Source organism: Salvelinus sp. IW2-2015, unplaced genomic scaffold, assembly GCF_002910315.2.
Source record: "Salvelinus sp. IW2-2015 unplaced genomic scaffold, ASM291031v2 Un_scaffold3057, whole genome shotgun sequence".
NCBI classification, from domain to species: Eukaryota; Metazoa; Chordata; class Actinopteri; order Salmoniformes; family Salmonidae; genus Salvelinus; species Salvelinus sp. IW2-2015.
The window spans coordinates 46,550-64,298 of NW_019944349.1; the positions used below are offsets into that span (position 1 = coordinate 46,550).

The window sequence follows — 17,749 nt, forward strand, 5'->3', positions numbered from 1 at the left end:
ATTACAAAATCCTACAGCAGAGGTCCATACCACATATAGCATTTATACTGGACTATTACAAATCCTACAGCAGAGGTCCATACCACATATAGCATTTATACTGACTATTACAAAATCCTACAGCAGAGGTCCATACCACATATAGCATTTTATACTGGACTATTACAAAATCCTACAGCAGAGGTCCATACCACATATAGCATTTTATACTGGACTATTACAAAATCCTACAGCAGAGGTCCATACCACATATAGCATTTTATACTGGACTATTACAAAATCCTACAGCAGAGGTCCATACCACATATAGCATTTTATACTGGACTATTACAAAATCCTACAGCAGAGGTCCATACCACATATAGCATTTATACTGGACTATTACAAAATCCTACGCAGAGGTCCATACCACATATAGCATTTTATACTGGACTATTACAAAATCCTACAGCAGAGGTCCATACCACATATAGCATTTTATACTGGACTATTACAAAATCCTACAGCAGAGGTCCATACCACATATAGCATTTTATACTGGACTATTACAAAATCCTACAGCAGGATCCATACCACATATAGCATTTATACTGGACTATTACAAAATCCTACAGCAGAGGTCCATACCACATATAGCATTTTATCTGGACTATTACAAAATCCTACAGCAGAGGTCCATACCACATATAGCATTTTTATAAATGCTGTATGTGTATGGACCTCTGCTGTAGGATTTTGTAATAGTCCAGTATAAATGCTGTATGTGTATGGACCTCTGCTGTAGGATTTTGGGGAGTACCAGGAGAGCTACTACTCAGTCCAGACCACTGAGGGAGAACAAATCTCTCAGCTCATCGCTGGATACATCGACATCATCCTCAAAAAGGTGAGTGTGGAAAACCCTTTCCCATCGTAGCTACATCTTCCTTGATTATTGATTATCGACTTGTTAAAGTGAGGGACACTGCTTCTAGAAAACATCAATACTCCCATGCATGTCCAAATAGTTATGCCTAAACTTACCTGCCAATCACAATATGTGTTGCCTTTTAGAGATAGAATAGCCATTGTCACCTTTGTGATCCAAATGTCACTTTGGGAATTTCTCTCTTTCTCTCTGTCTCTGTAGAAGCAAAGTAAAGACCGTTTTGGTTTAGAAGGAGATGAAGAATCCACCATGCTGGAAGAATCCGTCTCCCCAAAGAAGTATGTGAACTGTTATATAATGCTCAGTAACACACAATAGTAGTGTCCTACAGACCAGGGTTGTGTTCATTAGGGCATGCAACAGAAAACATTTCAAAATGAAAAAGAGTGTTTATTATTGGAGAGGTCCARGTAGTCTCGTCTGTTTTTGTCTGTTTTCTTCCGTTCAGTGGCTAATGAAGCCAACATGGCTTCAGTCCCATTTTTATGTTCCAGCTATAATGTATAGATCTCATAAATACACCTGCCTGTACTCATGAACACTTCCCCTCAGTGAGGATAGTATTGTCCCTTAGGATCAACTTCCTCTGTTGGAGTTCCTCTGTTCTCTCCGTCCGGATAAACAACATTTTTATCTGGACTTCCCTAATTACACGCGTATTAGTCCCTTTATCTACATAGAGCTGTCGTTAAATAACGTAAGCTGTTTTCCTGTCTAGTCTCAATTGATGTTTCCTTTCCTGTACTGAGGGAATATTGGCCTTGGTAGTGTCCCAAATGGCTCCCTATGTAGTGCATTACTTTTGRCCAGARCCCTATGTGCCCTGATCAAAAGTAGCACACTGATTAGGGAATAGGGTGCCATTTGAGACGCAGACCTTGTGTTGTTCCTTTATCTGGGCCAGTCAGTGTGGAGGATAGCATAGAGAGCCTAAGGGAAAACACAGGCATTAATTCTGCAAACTCACAGGAAACCAAACCTGGAAGGCTTCATCTGAAGAATAACAGTCTTGTTCCTGGAAGAACACAATGAAGGTTTGATGTCGGCCATGGTTCCTGTTAGCACCACACACATACACAAACACACACACACAGAGTCTGGCAAACAGACACCACCATCCTTCGATAGTTGGACCACCTGTGGATGGGAAAGGTGACGCCTGAAATGCTATCGATAAATATGTGATGAATATTAAGTATCACAGATGTGTTTTTTCTAAAATCATGCACAGATCATAGTTAATTCATGTAGAATCTGTCTGTTTATCTGCGTGTTTCCAGGTCGACGATCCTGCAGCAGCAGTTTAACCGTGTGGGTCGTGTGGAGCATGGTTCTGTGGCTCTACCAGGGGTGATCAGGTCTGGCTCTATAGGAGCAGAGTCTCTCAGCATGGGCACCATGCCTTCTGCACAGCAACAGGTCATCATGGGACAGATGCACCGAGGACACATGCCACCACTGGTGAGAGCAGGAATGCAATGTTGCATGTTCTCTCTCACACACACACACACACACACTTTCTCTTTCTCCCCCTCTTCTTTCTGTTTCTCTCTCCACCTTTCTCTCTCTCTCCCCCTATCTCTCTCGCACATCCTCTTTTTATATGTTTCTCTCTCTCATATCTCTATACGTGTTTAGTAGATATTGATCATGTCTGTGTGTTTATTCTCTCCAGAGCTCGGCCCAGCAGGCCCTGATGGGGACCATCAACACCAGTATGCAGGCAGTACAGCAGGCACAGGCTGATCTGGGAGAGGTGGACAACCTGCCTCCTCTGGGACAGGACATGGTGTGGACACACAGACACACACACACACTTGTCTCCACTGGGACAGGACATGGTGAGGTGGACATACAACAGCATACTGACCGTCACACACGGACAAGCACACACAGCACTCAGCTAATTTCATGCCCTATTAACTTATAATTAAGTTGTTAATACTCTTAAAGCTTCTGATCCAAATCTTTACATTTTATATTGTAATTTTCTGACGTTTGATTTTTATGCTTAATGGCATGTTTAATGTATGTACATAACACTCCTTAAAATAAATGTAACTACGTCTATGCTCACCCTAGTGCTCTTTCCTCAATGCCATTCTCCCTGCTTCAGCTCCTAGATCACCATTCATCCTTCAACTCCCATCCTGACTTTCTGATGTTTAATTGTTCTTATTTACTTGTATGTTCTGCAATTCAGCTTTTAGCTGCCAAGTACCACCTTCATGTARTAATTCTGATGAACCAGTACCATCTCTCTCCTCCAGGCGTCCAAGGTGTGGATCCAGAACAAGGTGGATGAGTCCAAACATGAGATCCACTCCCAGGTGGACGCCATCACCGCAGGAACAGCTTCTGTGGTCAACCTCACCGCTGGTACGTGGCTTTGGGATGACTCATGAAATGACATGTTCAATGGAAGAGCTGAATATTCCAGTGCTGTTGAAGTGACAGTAAAAAGGTTTTGAGTTTACATTTTTACAAGCAGTTTTTCTTCATTTTTATATCTTGCGGTTTTAAATTATTCACACTTGACATTTTTCAAATTAATGATCTGGTTTTCATTACATGTAAATCTACAGTAATGATGAACTGTTATCCATTATAATGTGTGCTAGTGGGCCAAGCGAGCTGGCAGTATTCTTCATATCATTGGTTTGGTGCCATGCKGAACCCAGCCAAGGGACAGTCGGTGCTTCAACCATCTGTTTCAATATAAGGGGACTTCCCTGCTCTGTTGTCCAGTAGCAATCAGAGAAGAGTGCTGATATAGGATCAGTTTGGCCTTTTAGGCCATCRTATAGTGATTAAGATGACATGGACCGGGGTTCCTGATCCTGGACCAGCGCTCTGAGATGCTTTATACGGTCCCTGACCCTTTTCCCCTTTTATCTAAACGTCTGGTCATTTCCACCAGCAGCCTCATGTCTAAACAGAATGATCTAATGTGACATGCTGAGTTGACTGGCTGAGTGTAACATGGGTACATGTTTGTGACACATACTGGCTCACTGTACTGCACCCTGTTAGGTACCCAGAGGACAGGCCAGAAGGGCTTGAGATGGTTAACTTGGCTCTCTTTATCTTTCTGTCTCTCTCTGCTCTCTCTCTCTTCCCCTCCCTTCCTTCCTCCCTCCATCTTATAGGCGACCCGACAGACACAGACTACACTGCAGTGGGCTGTGCCATCACCACCATCTCCTCCAACCTGACAGAGATGTCTAAARGTGTGAAGCTACTGGCTGCTCTTATAGAGGACGACACGGGCGGGAGCAATGACCTTATGGGTGCCGCTAGGAACCTTGCTGGGGCCGTCTCTGACCTGCTCAAGGCTGTGGAACCTGCCTCCGGAGAGGTGAGACAGGGCTGGCGGAGGCAGATAACTTGCCTCAACTCTGGTCCAGGAGAGCCCAGAGTGTTTACGGCGTTTGTTCCAGCTTAGTGCAAAGCAAGCACACTTGAAACAAAAGCCTGCAGATTGGCCTACTGCGGCTTTCCGTGGCCAGAGTTCTATACCAACAATGCTTTAGCCCAACACCTGTGGTATCTGAAGAGCACATGAGCTAGCTTCTACACATGATTCAACGTTATAGACTTACTTGGACCTCTCATTAAGTYCCATTGTCCCTGATATAAGGCATTTTATATTSTCTTTAKTAACAGAACAAACATCACAGTTGATCTTTTCCCAGTTGTATTGCCTGTAAAGAGAGGGTAACAGAAGGCTGTAGAGTGCGTTAGGTTTGACCTCTGATTGATTGGAAGTGTTTATACTGTACTTATCACTAATGCACCACTGGCCTCAATAATACCAACTGAGCTCTTACTGTATTCATATGGTGGCACTCCTCCCAGTTACAAGGCTTAATTTGATTACTATTTCCMTTTTTTAGGGAGTGTGTGTGTGTCATGTGTTGGCTGTCTATTGTATTCCTGCCCTCATGTCTGAACAGAGACAGGCGGCCAGAGACCGACAGCCAGGCAGAAYCATAACAAAATATGGCCATTTGAGCTATTCACCCTTCCTTTGCTACTGTGTTTTGTTCACGTTGAACAAAACAAAGCCCGGTGWGGATAATTCTGTTGTGAATGATTCATCACTGCCATGTTGAATAATGGATTTCACATAGACCTGCACCTGCAGGCCCAGTTCACTACGTTCACAATGTTCTCTTCAAGGCTAGTTGGGATAATAATGTTTTGGGGAGATTCTGTCTTGACAATATGAAAATACCCTGATGTGGATTCAGAAATACAGTAGCTCATCTAWGCTAGTCTGGTGTGTCGACTTTCTGGGGCTAAGCGTAGATGCCGAGCCAGCTGTAATTTAGGTATACCTACCGTAGACCCCACGTGGGCTAACCCTTGTGCCATAGCTGTACTCTGACTTCCTGTTCCCTCAGCCCCGTCAGACAGTGCTGAGTGCAGCAGGCAGTATAGGCCAGGCCAGTGGAGACCTGCTGCTTCAGATAGGAGAGAACGAGTCAGACGAGAGGTTCCAGGTAAGAGTCTGTTTATTTTCACTTTTCTCATTACAACCKTTCACATGCGATTCAGACTCAGCACATTTAGAGGGATTATTCTGCWGTTGCACCCAATCTGAATTTCAARCGTAACCTTTGCTTATTAGAATTTATTAAGAGGGATGGACATGAATAATGGTGATGRCGATTTCAGGAGGTGCTGATGAACCTGGCCAAGGCGGTGGCCAACGCGGCAGCCATGATGGTGCTGAAGGCTAAGAACGTGGCCCAGGTGGCAGACGACACGGTCCTACAGAACAGAGTCATCGCTGCTGCCACGCAGTGTGCCCTCTCCACCTCCCAGCTGGTCGCCTGTGCCAAGGTACAACACTGTAGACCTTTCACACACTCCCACTGACATTTCATCATGATGAGAATGATGTGAGAAGGTATAAGGTTTGTGGCAGTGCTACGGTGGATAATTCAACAACAGTAGCTATGATTCTTCCACTTCAGGAACCCCAGGTAAAGTTACTAACTTCAATAATATACACGTAGATGTTCAACGGAAGTGTTTTTGATCTTACATGATTTGTTTACTTCATCTTTGTTTCTCTTTCAACACRTTCACTCATTTTTCTCCATCATCCCTTCCTCTCCAGGTGGAGACTCTCACCATCAGTGCTCTGGTGTTCCAGGAGCAGCTGCTCTCGCCCTTCCTGTCCCTCTCTAACTCGATATCCCTCTCACATGCTCACTTTCTCCATCTCCCTGCAGGTGGTGAGTCCCACCATCAGCTCCCCAGTGTGCCAGGAGCAGCTGATTGAGGCAGGGAAGCTGGTGGACCGCTCAGTGGAGGGCTGTGTCCAGGCCTGTCTGTCTGCCACAGTCGACGGGGAGATGCTGAAGCAGGTGAGCGGAGTTGGGGTCAATCTGGAGCGGAGTCCATCTCAATTTCAGTACAATTTTCTCATATAGAAGCATTGAGGAACATTGAAATGGGTTTGTCAGTGTACTTCCTGAATTGACTGAAAGTTGAATTGAAACTGAGTTGAGACACATCCTGCAGGTGAGTGCTGCAGCCAGTGTTGTCGGTCAGGCCCTGGGGGACCTGCTGGAGCATGTATGCCACTACGGCTCCCACGGCGAGCCCATTGGTCGCTACGACCAGGCCACCGACACCATCATGACCGTAACAGAGAGCATCTTCAGCTCCATGGGAGACGCAGGTGAGGAGGGAAGGGGATTCCCTAGTAGTGGTAGTGATGAAGTCGCTAAATASAACTSAATAGAATTAAATGCTTGATTTAATAAAGCTTGATTTAATAAAGCTTGATTTAATTGTTTMAATTGATGAATGTTTGTTGATATTTAGATTTAARGCCTMTTGGTGTATAGAAAGTGTCTGCCAKCTACTCTATAGAACCTCATTCTGTTCTGTACTGTGGCCAACCAGTTGAAGAATGCTGGCTTTCAGCCAACAGCAAATATGTGGGTTCCAGTCACACCTGACATAAAAGCCTCAGTTAGTTGAGTATAAAAATGTTTTGGAAATAGACTCATTCTCTCTCCCAGGGGAGTGTTGGCAGATTGGCTTGAGTTCTCGATGCTGGCTGCCAGATGCCTGCAGTTTAAAGCCATGTGTTCTTTAATAGAGAGAATAACTACCCCATCTTCATTCTCCTTGGACTGGCAGGATTTAGTCATACAGTAGCCTAACTTTGTCTGGTTCTCTCTCTCCTCTTGCTGACTCGCTCTCTTGCTCGCTGACTCTCTCTCGCGCACACACACGTCTCCACCCCCTCTACTTCTACCCATCCCCCTCTTTCTCTCCTCTGTCCCCTCTCAGGAGAGATGGTTCGTCAGGCCAGGGTCCTGGCTCAGGCCACCTCTGACCTGGTGAATGCCATGCGGTCAGATGCTGAGGTGGAAGTGGATGTTGACAACTCTAAGAAGCTACTTGCTGCAGCTAAACTACTGGCAGACGCCACAGCCAGGATGGTGGAGGCTGTCAGGTACAGTACGTAATAATGGCTTACTGACTGTGCTAAGCTTTCGGTCAACGACAACCTTTGTCAGAACCGGTCTGATGAAGGTCGTTGTTCATTAAAAGCGCAGCACATTAAGCACTGAAACTTGCATCTGATCAAGTGTGCGGAGACCTCTTTTCATTTATTTAGTTAAAGGGTTTAGAGACGTCAAACTCATTCACCAGAGGCCCAGTGTCTGCTGGTTTTCACTCCACCCTTGTACTTGATTGAGGAATTAAGGTCACTGATTAGTAAATAACTCCCCTCACCTGGTTGTCAATCAATCAATCAAATGTATTTATAAAGCCCTTCTTACATCAGCTGATGTCACAAGTGCTGTACAGAAAACAAGCCTAAAACCCCAAACAGCAAGCAATGCAGGTGTAGAAGCACGGTGGCTCAGAAAAACTCCCTAGAAAGGCCAGAACCATGGAAGAAACCTAGAGAGGAACCAGGCTATGAGGGGTGGCCAGTCCTCTTCTGGCTGTGCCGGGTGGAGATTATAACAGAACATGGCTGCAAAAGCACAGCCCCCACACCACTAGAGGGATATCTTCAAGCACCAACTTACCATCCTGAGACAAGGCAGAGTATAGCCCACGAAGATCTCCCCCACGGCACCACCCAAGGGGGGGCGCCAACCCAGACAGGAAGATCACGTCAGTGACTCAACCCACTCAAGTGATGCACCCCTCCTAGGGATGGCATGGAAGAGCACCAGTAAGCCAGTGACTCAGCCCCTGTAATAGGGTTTGAGGCAGAGAATCCCATTGGAGAGAGGGGAACCGGCCAGGTGGAGACAGCAAGGGCGGTCTTATTTGAATGGAAACACTAAAAACCTGCACACATTAGGCCCTCCGTGGAATGAGTTTGACTCCCCTGGGTTATAGATTCTCCATTATGTATGTACTAGAGGAGTTGTCCAAATGGAAGGTTAGTAAAGTAGGTTGTACTAAAGTAGTATATTACAGATTCGTCATCTACACAACTAGAGCAGTGAAATTCCTCAAACTCCCTTCCAAGAACGATGATCTGTCCTGTTCGTTGTTTTCCCCATCCTGTACACACAAGGTGACCTTTTCGTTGTCTGCCTGGATGTGCTGGGGAAAAGAGGACCCGGCTGGAGTCCCTAGAGAGAGATGTCTGTTTTTGAATCCCAGAATGTCTGTCAGAGCAGTGTATGGCCGCAGCAGGATGTCTCATGTTGTCCCTCAGATCACTATGTTCCCATGAAGTGACCTCATCACTAATGAACCACCAGTGACCTCTGAGGTATCACTGATTGTACTGCTGTGACCAGCTATGGTGGCCTTCCTATTTAAACACCACCCAGAGACCAAGAGACGGAGCAGTTCTCACTGACTGGAGGAGGACAGGCATCGCTATGGGGTCTGAAAGAATTTGGCTAGTCTAACCTCTTTCTATGTCATACTTTCTCTAAAAATGGCCCTTTCCAGTGANATTTACATTGACATGCATTTCATTTGTTTGATATGGTTATCCAAATGGGGTTGTATTGCATTTGATTACATTCATTCAAACCAGAGCTTTTTCCACAGTGCTATTTGGGTGCTTCCTGGTTGTCTAATTAAATATCCGTCTACTTTTATTCAGGCAGTCCACTTGATTCTTCATCTGCTCCTCAGCCTTACAGACAAGTATTAATGTCCCTGCCATCATGAATGCTAAATGGGGCCATATCTTACAGCTGGTTAAATGCTTTTGATTCCACATGAATCACATTATAGCAGCTATCTTTATCACTGTCAATGAAGGATTTGCCCAGCCACTGTTTCCTTGGTAACTGTCAGAAATGGGACTGTATTCAACACTATAGCACTACCCCTAGTTGCAGGTAGCCTAGCAGTTAGAGCGTTGGGCAGGTAACCAAAAGATCTGTTGATCTGCCCTTGAGCAAGGTACTTAACCCTAATTGCTCCAGGGTTGCCGTCAACATTGGCTGATCCCTGGCTATAACTTTCAGAGGGTCCCGGGGGGGGGTTATGCACCAAAAATATATATATTATATATATTATATTATATAATGCTATATAAGCATCATATAATTGATTGATTGAGGGTAGAGAATGTTTTGCTGAGGCATGGTGAAAGGATTGTGTCAGTAGTGGGGAGTCCACAGAAGATGGCAGATTTGTTTGGCTTTCTCTCAAAGCTGTGTGCTGAGAAATCTGGACATAAGCCATGTGGTTTAATTTCGGACACTATGTTTCATTTACAATCCCTTTTATTATTAGAATACGATTGGTTTTCCCTTCAGTGACTATTTCCGATCACACATAGGTGACCAGTTAACCTGGCGTACAGGAAGCAGTGAATAGTATGAATAATAGCCTGTACTGGGCTGGCTAACATGACACACTGTTATGAAGAAAGTGTTTTGCATTTCAACAGTCAATCACATTATTCCCCTCTACTCTTGAGGATTTAGTACTGTAACGTCTCTTCACATTAGTCTGGGCTTACTATAAACATCACCTTGTGGCTGTGGGTGGTATGTTTTTAGTGTGTGTGTGTATTAGTGAGATATAAGATGGCTGCTGTAATGTACTGTAGAGGGTTACATTCAGCAGCAGGTGAGGGAAGCGCCTGGCTGCTTAATTAACTAAATGGCATGGAGGCTTAGGCTCTAGATTCTCTTCATTCCCTCAACAATAGGACGCACAGAGGCTCTTAGGATATTGGTTTGTGTGWACTGAACCCAGTCACGTACAATCAGAGACAGCTGGAGAGAAAGAGAGAGGTAAAGAGAGCTGGAGCCAGAGGAGGAGGTAATGAMAAGGAATCTTGACGTTTCCTCAKCAACAAGATGTTGATAGATAGACAAAGAAGAGCTGCTGTCATTACAAACGGACATGATTACAGTTGGACTTTCCCTGGATGCATCTCCATCTGCTCCAGTTTTAATGATAGATGAGGTGTCTTCCTTTGTCTCTGTTTGTCTGTCTGTCTCTGGGGGGGTGTGTGTGTGTGTGTAACAGGGCGCAGCGGCATACCCAGAGAACGAGGACCAGCAGCAGAGACTGAGGGAGGCGGCTGAGGGGTTACGCGTGGCCACCAACGCTGCAGCTCAGAACGCCATCAAGAAGAAGCTCATTAACAGGCTCGAGGTCAGTTGGATGGGTCTGAGCTAGGCTGGGCAGAGCCATATATATGTACAGTATACCTATGGGTGGCGCCGCGAGTTTGGTGCTAAGATGGCGTCCCATTAATGGGTTTGCCAAACTCTGTATATGGCTCTGGGGCTGAGTAACCAGGCACTTCCACTTGCTTCTCCTCATCATAGCTCTTGCTCTACATACACACCACATTGTCAATCACATGGAAAACAACAGGCTTTGAGTGAAAGTCTAGAAATAGTATTTTTTATATGCTGTATTATTTGGGGCTTTAGGTTAACGTGCAGAGGTGATTACATTACCAGAGTTATTATTTCCAACTGYTGATGTAAACCATGCAAGAACAGTTATATACAGTACAGGACATTACTGAGTGTGTTTGGAGAGCTACAGTGTACTCTGTGTACATTCAACTGTTATAGAAACTTCCTTTCCCTTCCTGTTTACATTCTGAGAAGTCCTTGTATGTTTTCCCTCATATGAAAGTAGAGACCATCCAGTATCATTCTTCGATCGTCATCCTACTAGCCACTGAAATGTAAAAGGAGCATTTTACATATGACTGTTGAACGCGGAATGAGGGAGARCTCGGTTTGTTGTTTTGGAAAGTTTGGTGTTTTGGAAGTGTGTTATAAAGTTTCTTAATATCTAGCTACCTTTTTGAGTTTGGATCCCGAGACGCAGTTGGCATCAGTTGCTGGGTCTGCTACTCTCTGTCCAGTGATCCTGCCGACCAAGACCGGTTCTGAGGTGCTATTTGGTGTAGCTGCTTGCTAGCTGCCTATCAAGCTAGCAGGGTTTTCTTGAGGGCTTGAACGCAGCCCCCGTGGCTGGGATCACAGATTGTCCCGGGCTTGTGGCTGTCTAGATCCCTGCTCTTTGTTGTTTTCAATCTTCCCTGCGACCTGCCCTGTCTGGAACTGTGAGGAGTAACAGCGTAACCTACGTTCCTAGGTACCATGACAAAGACCAAAGCCAGCAGGAGTACTGTTGAGGACAGTGGTGTCTCTCCGTCACAGGTGAGCGAAGAAAACAAAACAAAAATTCTACATGCAGTTGTTTCAACAAGAAAATGGCTTGTAGTGTTTTGTCCAAATACTGGTGGACTCAACTAATAAAAGAATGGACGACCTGACCAGAGAGGTCCAGGGCCTGAAGAACAGTTTGCAGGAACAACATGGTTGTGGACGTAATTGTAGAATTGGCACATGAGACCTGGATGGAGTCTGAGGACAAAGTGAGGGAAATGATCTCGGCGAAACTGAAGATGGACCACAAGAAGATTGAGGTGGAGCGCGCCTACAGAACTGGAAAACCCACCACCGGCCCAGGTGACAGGCCCATGTGACAGGCCCATGTGACAGGCCCGTAGTGGTCAGGTTCTTGAGGTTTATTGCCTTACCTCCCTAATCTTACTACATTTGCATACACTGTATATAGACTTTTCTATTGTGTTATTGACTGTACGTTTATTTATCCCGTGTGTAACTCTGTGTTTGTGTCGCACTGCTTAGCTCTATCTTGGTCAGGTCTCAGTTGTAAATGAGAACTTGTTCTCAACTAGCCTAACTTGTTAAATAAAGCTGAAATAAAAAATAATAATAAAAAAGCACAAGGTAGCTGTTCTGGAAAGAGCCAAGAACTTGAGAGGAACGTGTACCTTCCTCAACGAGGACTATCCTGAAGCTGTGCACCAGAAGAGGAAAGAACTTATCTTGGCCATGAAAGCTGCCAGAGTGCGTGGGGACATTACTTACATCTGCTATGACAGGCTCGTTGTCCACCCTCCCTCCCAAAACCCTGGAAGGGATGAATAGAGCAAAGCCTATGGGTTTGTAGCTTCAACCCCGCAGCACACACAGATTCACTTACACACACTGACTGATTCATGGAATATTTATTTCTCGCAAAGAATAGAATAGGTCGACTTTTGGTACTATGGGAGATAGTAGATTGATATAGGCTAGTGCTTTTGCTGTTCGTTAGGCCTGCTCATCTTGTTGGCTGACGAAAGTAAATGTGGACAGTTCTTTCAATATCTTCAATATGCACCTCGGAATTGGATATGACAGAGAGCCGTGTGAGTGAGAGATGCTTCGGATTGCGTTGCACACTCAGGGAGAAGGGCACAACGCAGCACTGCAAAAGGCATGGATTTTTTTAGGGTGCATTACGGCCACGAAGGGGATGCCACTGTAAAATTCGAGGCATTATCAAGTGCTTGTCAAATTGTGAATGAGAGACTATTGGCGTGTGTACAGCCTGTGCAAAAACAAAGCCGAGCTCATGCCTTTCGAGRKTTTTTCWAATCATCATTAGTCTCATCATGCARCCTTACAATGTATTAAAAATCAAAACATATAGCCCACTGTTTGTAGAACAACTAAAGTTACATTAATACATCAACTAAAGTTACATTAATACATCTAAATTATGCATATAGAAGTACCTATTTCTTTGCTAACCACTCAACACAGAATAGTGTGTGTGCGCATTCCCTCAAATCGTTTTGGAGAAAATATTTATATTTTATTCAGCTTTGTTCAATTGTATTCTTAATACTATAAAATAATGCCACGGAATTATAAGCACATCCTATCTGCTAAATTAAGTAGTGTAGCCCACAGCCATTTGGCATAGCCATATCAGGACCTAACATAAGGACAACTCCGAGCATGCTATTCTTTTCTTCTGAAATAGACTACATTTTCTTCATATCATGCTTCTTTAGACCTGTCCAAAATAAATAATGGATTTATTGTGAAGGGGTAGGCTATATTACATGGATTTATTAGACTTTTTTTAAATGGCTTGTAGGCTATGTGTGGAAGCCAGGAGATGCTAAATGTGTTTGTTAATTAATGGTCAGTTACCGTGAGACGACAGTTATTTGCTTGACAATCACCGGCTGACGAAATTTCATGACCGCTACAGCCCTAAACAAGATTGTTCATGTATCGATCACATAAAGCGGCCTTTACTGGTTCTAACAGCAGACCTATCAGCTTGACCAAATACAATGCTATTTCTCTATAAACAAATTAACAACAGACTTTCAGCATGCTTATAGAGAAGGGCACTCAACATGTACTGCACTGACACAAATGACTGATGATTGTTTTATAAGAAGATTGTGGGAGCGGTACTGTTAGATTTCAGTGCAGCCTTTGATAGTATTGACCATAACCTGTTGCTGAGAGAACTTATGTGTTATGGCTTTTCAACCTCTGCCATATCGTGGATTCAGAGCCATCTATCTAATATAATTCAAAGGGTTTTATTTAATGGAAGCTTCTCTGTCAAACATGTAAAGTGTGGTGTACTGCAAGGCAGCTCTCTAGGCCCTCTACTCTTTTTTATTTTTACCAATGACCTGCCACTGGCATTAAACAAAGCATGTATGCTGAAGATTCAACCATATACGCATCAGCAACCACAGCTAATTAGGTCACTGAAACCCTTAACAAAGAGTTGCAGTCTATTTTATAATCGGTGGCTAGTAATAAACTGGTCCTAAAGCTAAGAGCATTGTATTTGGTACAAATCATTCCCTAAGTTCTAGACCTCAGCTGAATCTGGTAATGAATGGTGTGGTTGTTGAACAAGTTGAGTAGACTAAATTACTTGGTGTTACCTTAGATTGTAAACTGTCATGGTCAAAACATATAGATTCAATGGTTGTAAAAATGGGGAGAGGTCTGTCCGTAATAAAGAGATGCTCTGCTTTTTTGGACACCACACTCCAAAAAGCAAGTTCTGCAGGCTTTTAGTTTTGTCTTACCTTGATTATTGTGTGGTCAAGTGCTGCAAGAAAATACCTAGATAAGCTGCAGCTGGCCCAGAACAGAGTGGCACACCTTAATTTTGATTGTAATCAGAAGGAGGATATAAATACTATGCATGTCAGTCTGTCTTGGCTAAGAGTTGAGGAGAGACTGACTGCATCACTTCTTTTTATAAGAAACAATGTGTTAAATTGCAAATTGTTTGCATAGTCAACTTACACAGAGCTCTGACACACACACTTACCCCACCAGACATGCCACCAGGGGTCTTTTCATAGTCCCCGAATCCAGAACCGATTTCAAGAAAGCGTACAGTATTATATAGAGCCATTATTGCATGGAACTGCGTTCCATCTCATACTGCTCAAATGAACAGCAAACCTGGTCTCAAGAAACCAATAAAGCAACACCTTCCCTATTTGACCTAGATAGTTTGTGCGTGTATGTATTGACATGGAGTCTACGTGTGCCTTTTTTAAATTGATTAAGTTTTGTCCTTGAGCTGTTAATGTTCTGTATTGTTCATGTTTTGAGTGGGCCAGAGGCTCTCACAACAGCCAATGTGGATCCTAATAAAATACCAAATCAGGAGACTGTTTGAACCCTGCTGCCCGACATTAAAGATGGCACGACAAATATTTGATCTCTGACCTGAGGAACCCTGGCACTAAACAGAGACTGTCTGCCTCCCAAATGCCACTCCATTCCCTTTAGTACGCTTCTTTTGACCATGGGCCTCCTGGTCCAAATAAGTGCACTATAAAGGGAATGGGGTGCCATTTGGGAGGCATCTTGTGTGTGTGTGTGTGTTGATTCGTCGAGGCAGTGATTCTAAACATGCCTGACGTGTGTGACATTCCAACAGAATGCCGCCAAGCAAGCTGCAGCTGCAGCCACCCAGACCATCGCTGCCTCCCAGAATGCAGCAGCCTCCAACAAGAACACCGCCGCTCACCAGCAATTGGTGCAGAGCTGCAAGGTACTGGGGATAAGTCTCTTAATGTCAGGGGACATCGCCAGTTCCTTGCATTGAACACTGTGTATGCCTACTGTAGTTAAACAGCTATAATGGTGCTACAGCTATATAGAAACTGTGGTTGAATACTGTATGTGTGTCTACTGTTTATGTATGTGTGCGGCTCACTAGGCCATGGCAGACCACATTCCCCGGCTGGTCCAGGGGGTAAGGGGCAGCCAGGCCCAGCCTGAAGACCTCACTACCCAGCTAGCACTCATCATCACCAGCCAGAACTTCCTACAGGTACACCCCCAGTGCCAGTCTGGCTCCTAATCTCACCACATATTGAATGAAGGGATCTCAATATATTGTACAGTGCTGATATATGTGTGTGTGTGTGTGTGTGCTTGAAAGCTTCTAAAGATATCTTATTGATGTCTAATACTTGGGCAAGGCTGGGTTTTGTAGTCATAATAGATTCTAAGAAAGACATCTATTCTCTGGTACCAAACATCTTCTTGGGATGAATTTGACATTTTTCTGTTTCCTGTTTCTCTCATGACAGCCTGGCAGTAAGATGGTGACATCAGCGAAGTCGTCTGTTCCCACGGTGATGAACCAGGCCGCTGCTATGCAGCTGGGTCAGTGTGCCAAGAACCTGGCCACCAGCCTGGCAGAGCTCAGAACCGCAGCACAGAAGGTACATACACACACACACTTAAGTCATACCTGTCGCTCACCTCTGTCACTTTGTGAGGGTACCTATCCCCTGTTAGGACTAGCCAGCTTCTGAGAGACTATGGCACTAAATACCAGCTCAGATGGGTTAAAAGCTGTCAGTCTAGAATGACTAATTCAATGGTCTGCTCTCTCCCTGTGCTCTTTAGGCCCACGAAGCCTGCGGCCCCATGGAGATCCACTCAGCTCTCACAGCCGTCCAGACTCTGAAGACTGAGCTCCAAGACGCCAAGATGGCTGCCATAGACATGCAGCTGAAACCACTACCTGGAGAATCGGTCAGGGAAATCTGATTCATTGAATTAATCAACGTCTCTCATTACTTCTAGTGATTACTCTTTCATCCATTGCTGAGTCTGTTTGTCTGGGTGTCTGATGTACTGTGGGCTGTTCTCTCTGCAGTTGGAGAAGTGTGCTCAGGATCTGGGCAGCACCTCAAAGTCTGTGGGATCCTCCATGGCTCAGCTGCTCACCTGTGCTGCACAGGGCAATGAACACTACACAGGTACTGTACTACTGCCCTGGGGCTCCTATTCTACTTAGAGCAATACCACTAAATAACAAACTCCATAGCACCACCAGGATGTGTCTATAATAGTATATTTCACTTTTGACTACAGATTTTACTGTTACTACTGAAAGCGTCAACATATTTGATGCTTCAAGGTCAATAGTAAATTAGTTTCAACCTTTACTCTCTGAAAAGTAGCACAAAGACTAAAACAGAAGAAATCCTTCCCCTACTTCAATAGATGTGACATTCCTTCAGTAATCTTGTCTAGATGAATGGGGTAATGCAAGCTGATTCAATTTACTAGATTCCTCCCCAATGTGTTGTGTTGATGCTGAAATGTTGCATTCCCTTGTTGAGGCAGTCAGTGGTTTAGACGTTATGAAACTAAACCAGAGGCTCTCGCTACCTGGTATAGCACACTGTCAACGTGAGAGGGCTATGGATATCGGAGGTCATAACATGCATTTATTAAGCCTTAATTCAATCTTCTGAATGTATTTGGATGTTTGACACATCTGAATGCAAACAGTCCTTTTCATAAATTTTTTCATTTTATTTGTCACATGCTTGGTAAACAACAGGTGTAGACTGACAGTGAAATGTTTACTTATGGGCCCTTCCCAACAATGCAGAGAGAAAAATATAGAAAAAAATAAGAACACAAGGAATAAATACACAATGAGTAACGATAACTTGGCATTATACACGGGTACCAGTACCGAGTCGATGTCCAGAGGTACGAGTTAGTGCAAAGAGGGTCAATGCAGATAGTCTGGGTAGCTATTTGGTTAACTATTTAGTAGTCTAATGGCTTTGGGAAGTAGAAGCTGTTTGGGGTCCTGTTGGTTCCAGACTTGGTGCATCGGTACCGCTTGCCGTGTGGCAGTGGAGAGAAGGCTTGCCGTGCGGCAGTGGAGAGAGCGCTTGCCGTGCGGCAGTGGGAGAGCGCTTGCCGTGCGGCAGTGGAGAGAGCGCTTGCCGTGCGCAGTGGAGAGAGCGCTTGCCGTGCGGCAGTGGAGAGAGAGCTTGCCGTGCGGCAGTGGAGAGAGCGCTTGCCGTGGGCAGTGGAGAGAGCGCTTGCCGTGCGGCAGTGGAGAGAGCGCTTGCCGTGCGGCAGTGGAGAGAGCGCTTGCCGTGCGGCAGTGGAGAGCTACTTCTGCTACTTCTCTACTTCTGTAATAACTCTTCTTTAT

At 44.6% G+C, this 17,749-nt stretch overlaps 1 protein-coding gene across 1 annotated transcript in view; it reads left to right on the forward strand.

Annotated features, from left to right (window-relative positions):
* LOC112075273 (talin-2-like) overlaps positions 1-17,749 on the forward strand; it is a 56,195-nt gene that overhangs the window by 32,489 nt on the left and 5,957 nt on the right. Inside the window, 17 exon segments of the mRNA XM_024142297.1 lie at positions 785-886; positions 1,130-1,206; positions 2,209-2,389; positions 2,604-2,717; positions 3,199-3,307; positions 4,078-4,286; positions 5,335-5,433; positions 5,609-5,776; positions 6,172-6,306; positions 6,464-6,623; positions 7,244-7,404; positions 10,424-10,552; positions 15,212-15,325; positions 15,494-15,607; positions 15,870-16,004; positions 16,192-16,320; positions 16,445-16,547. Of these exon segments, the coding sequence (XP_023998065.1) occupies positions 785-886; positions 1,130-1,206; positions 2,209-2,389; positions 2,604-2,717; positions 3,199-3,307; positions 4,078-4,286; positions 5,335-5,433; positions 5,609-5,776; positions 6,172-6,306; positions 6,464-6,623; positions 7,244-7,404; positions 10,424-10,552; positions 15,212-15,325; positions 15,494-15,607; positions 15,870-16,004; positions 16,192-16,320; positions 16,445-16,547 (2,239 nt within the window).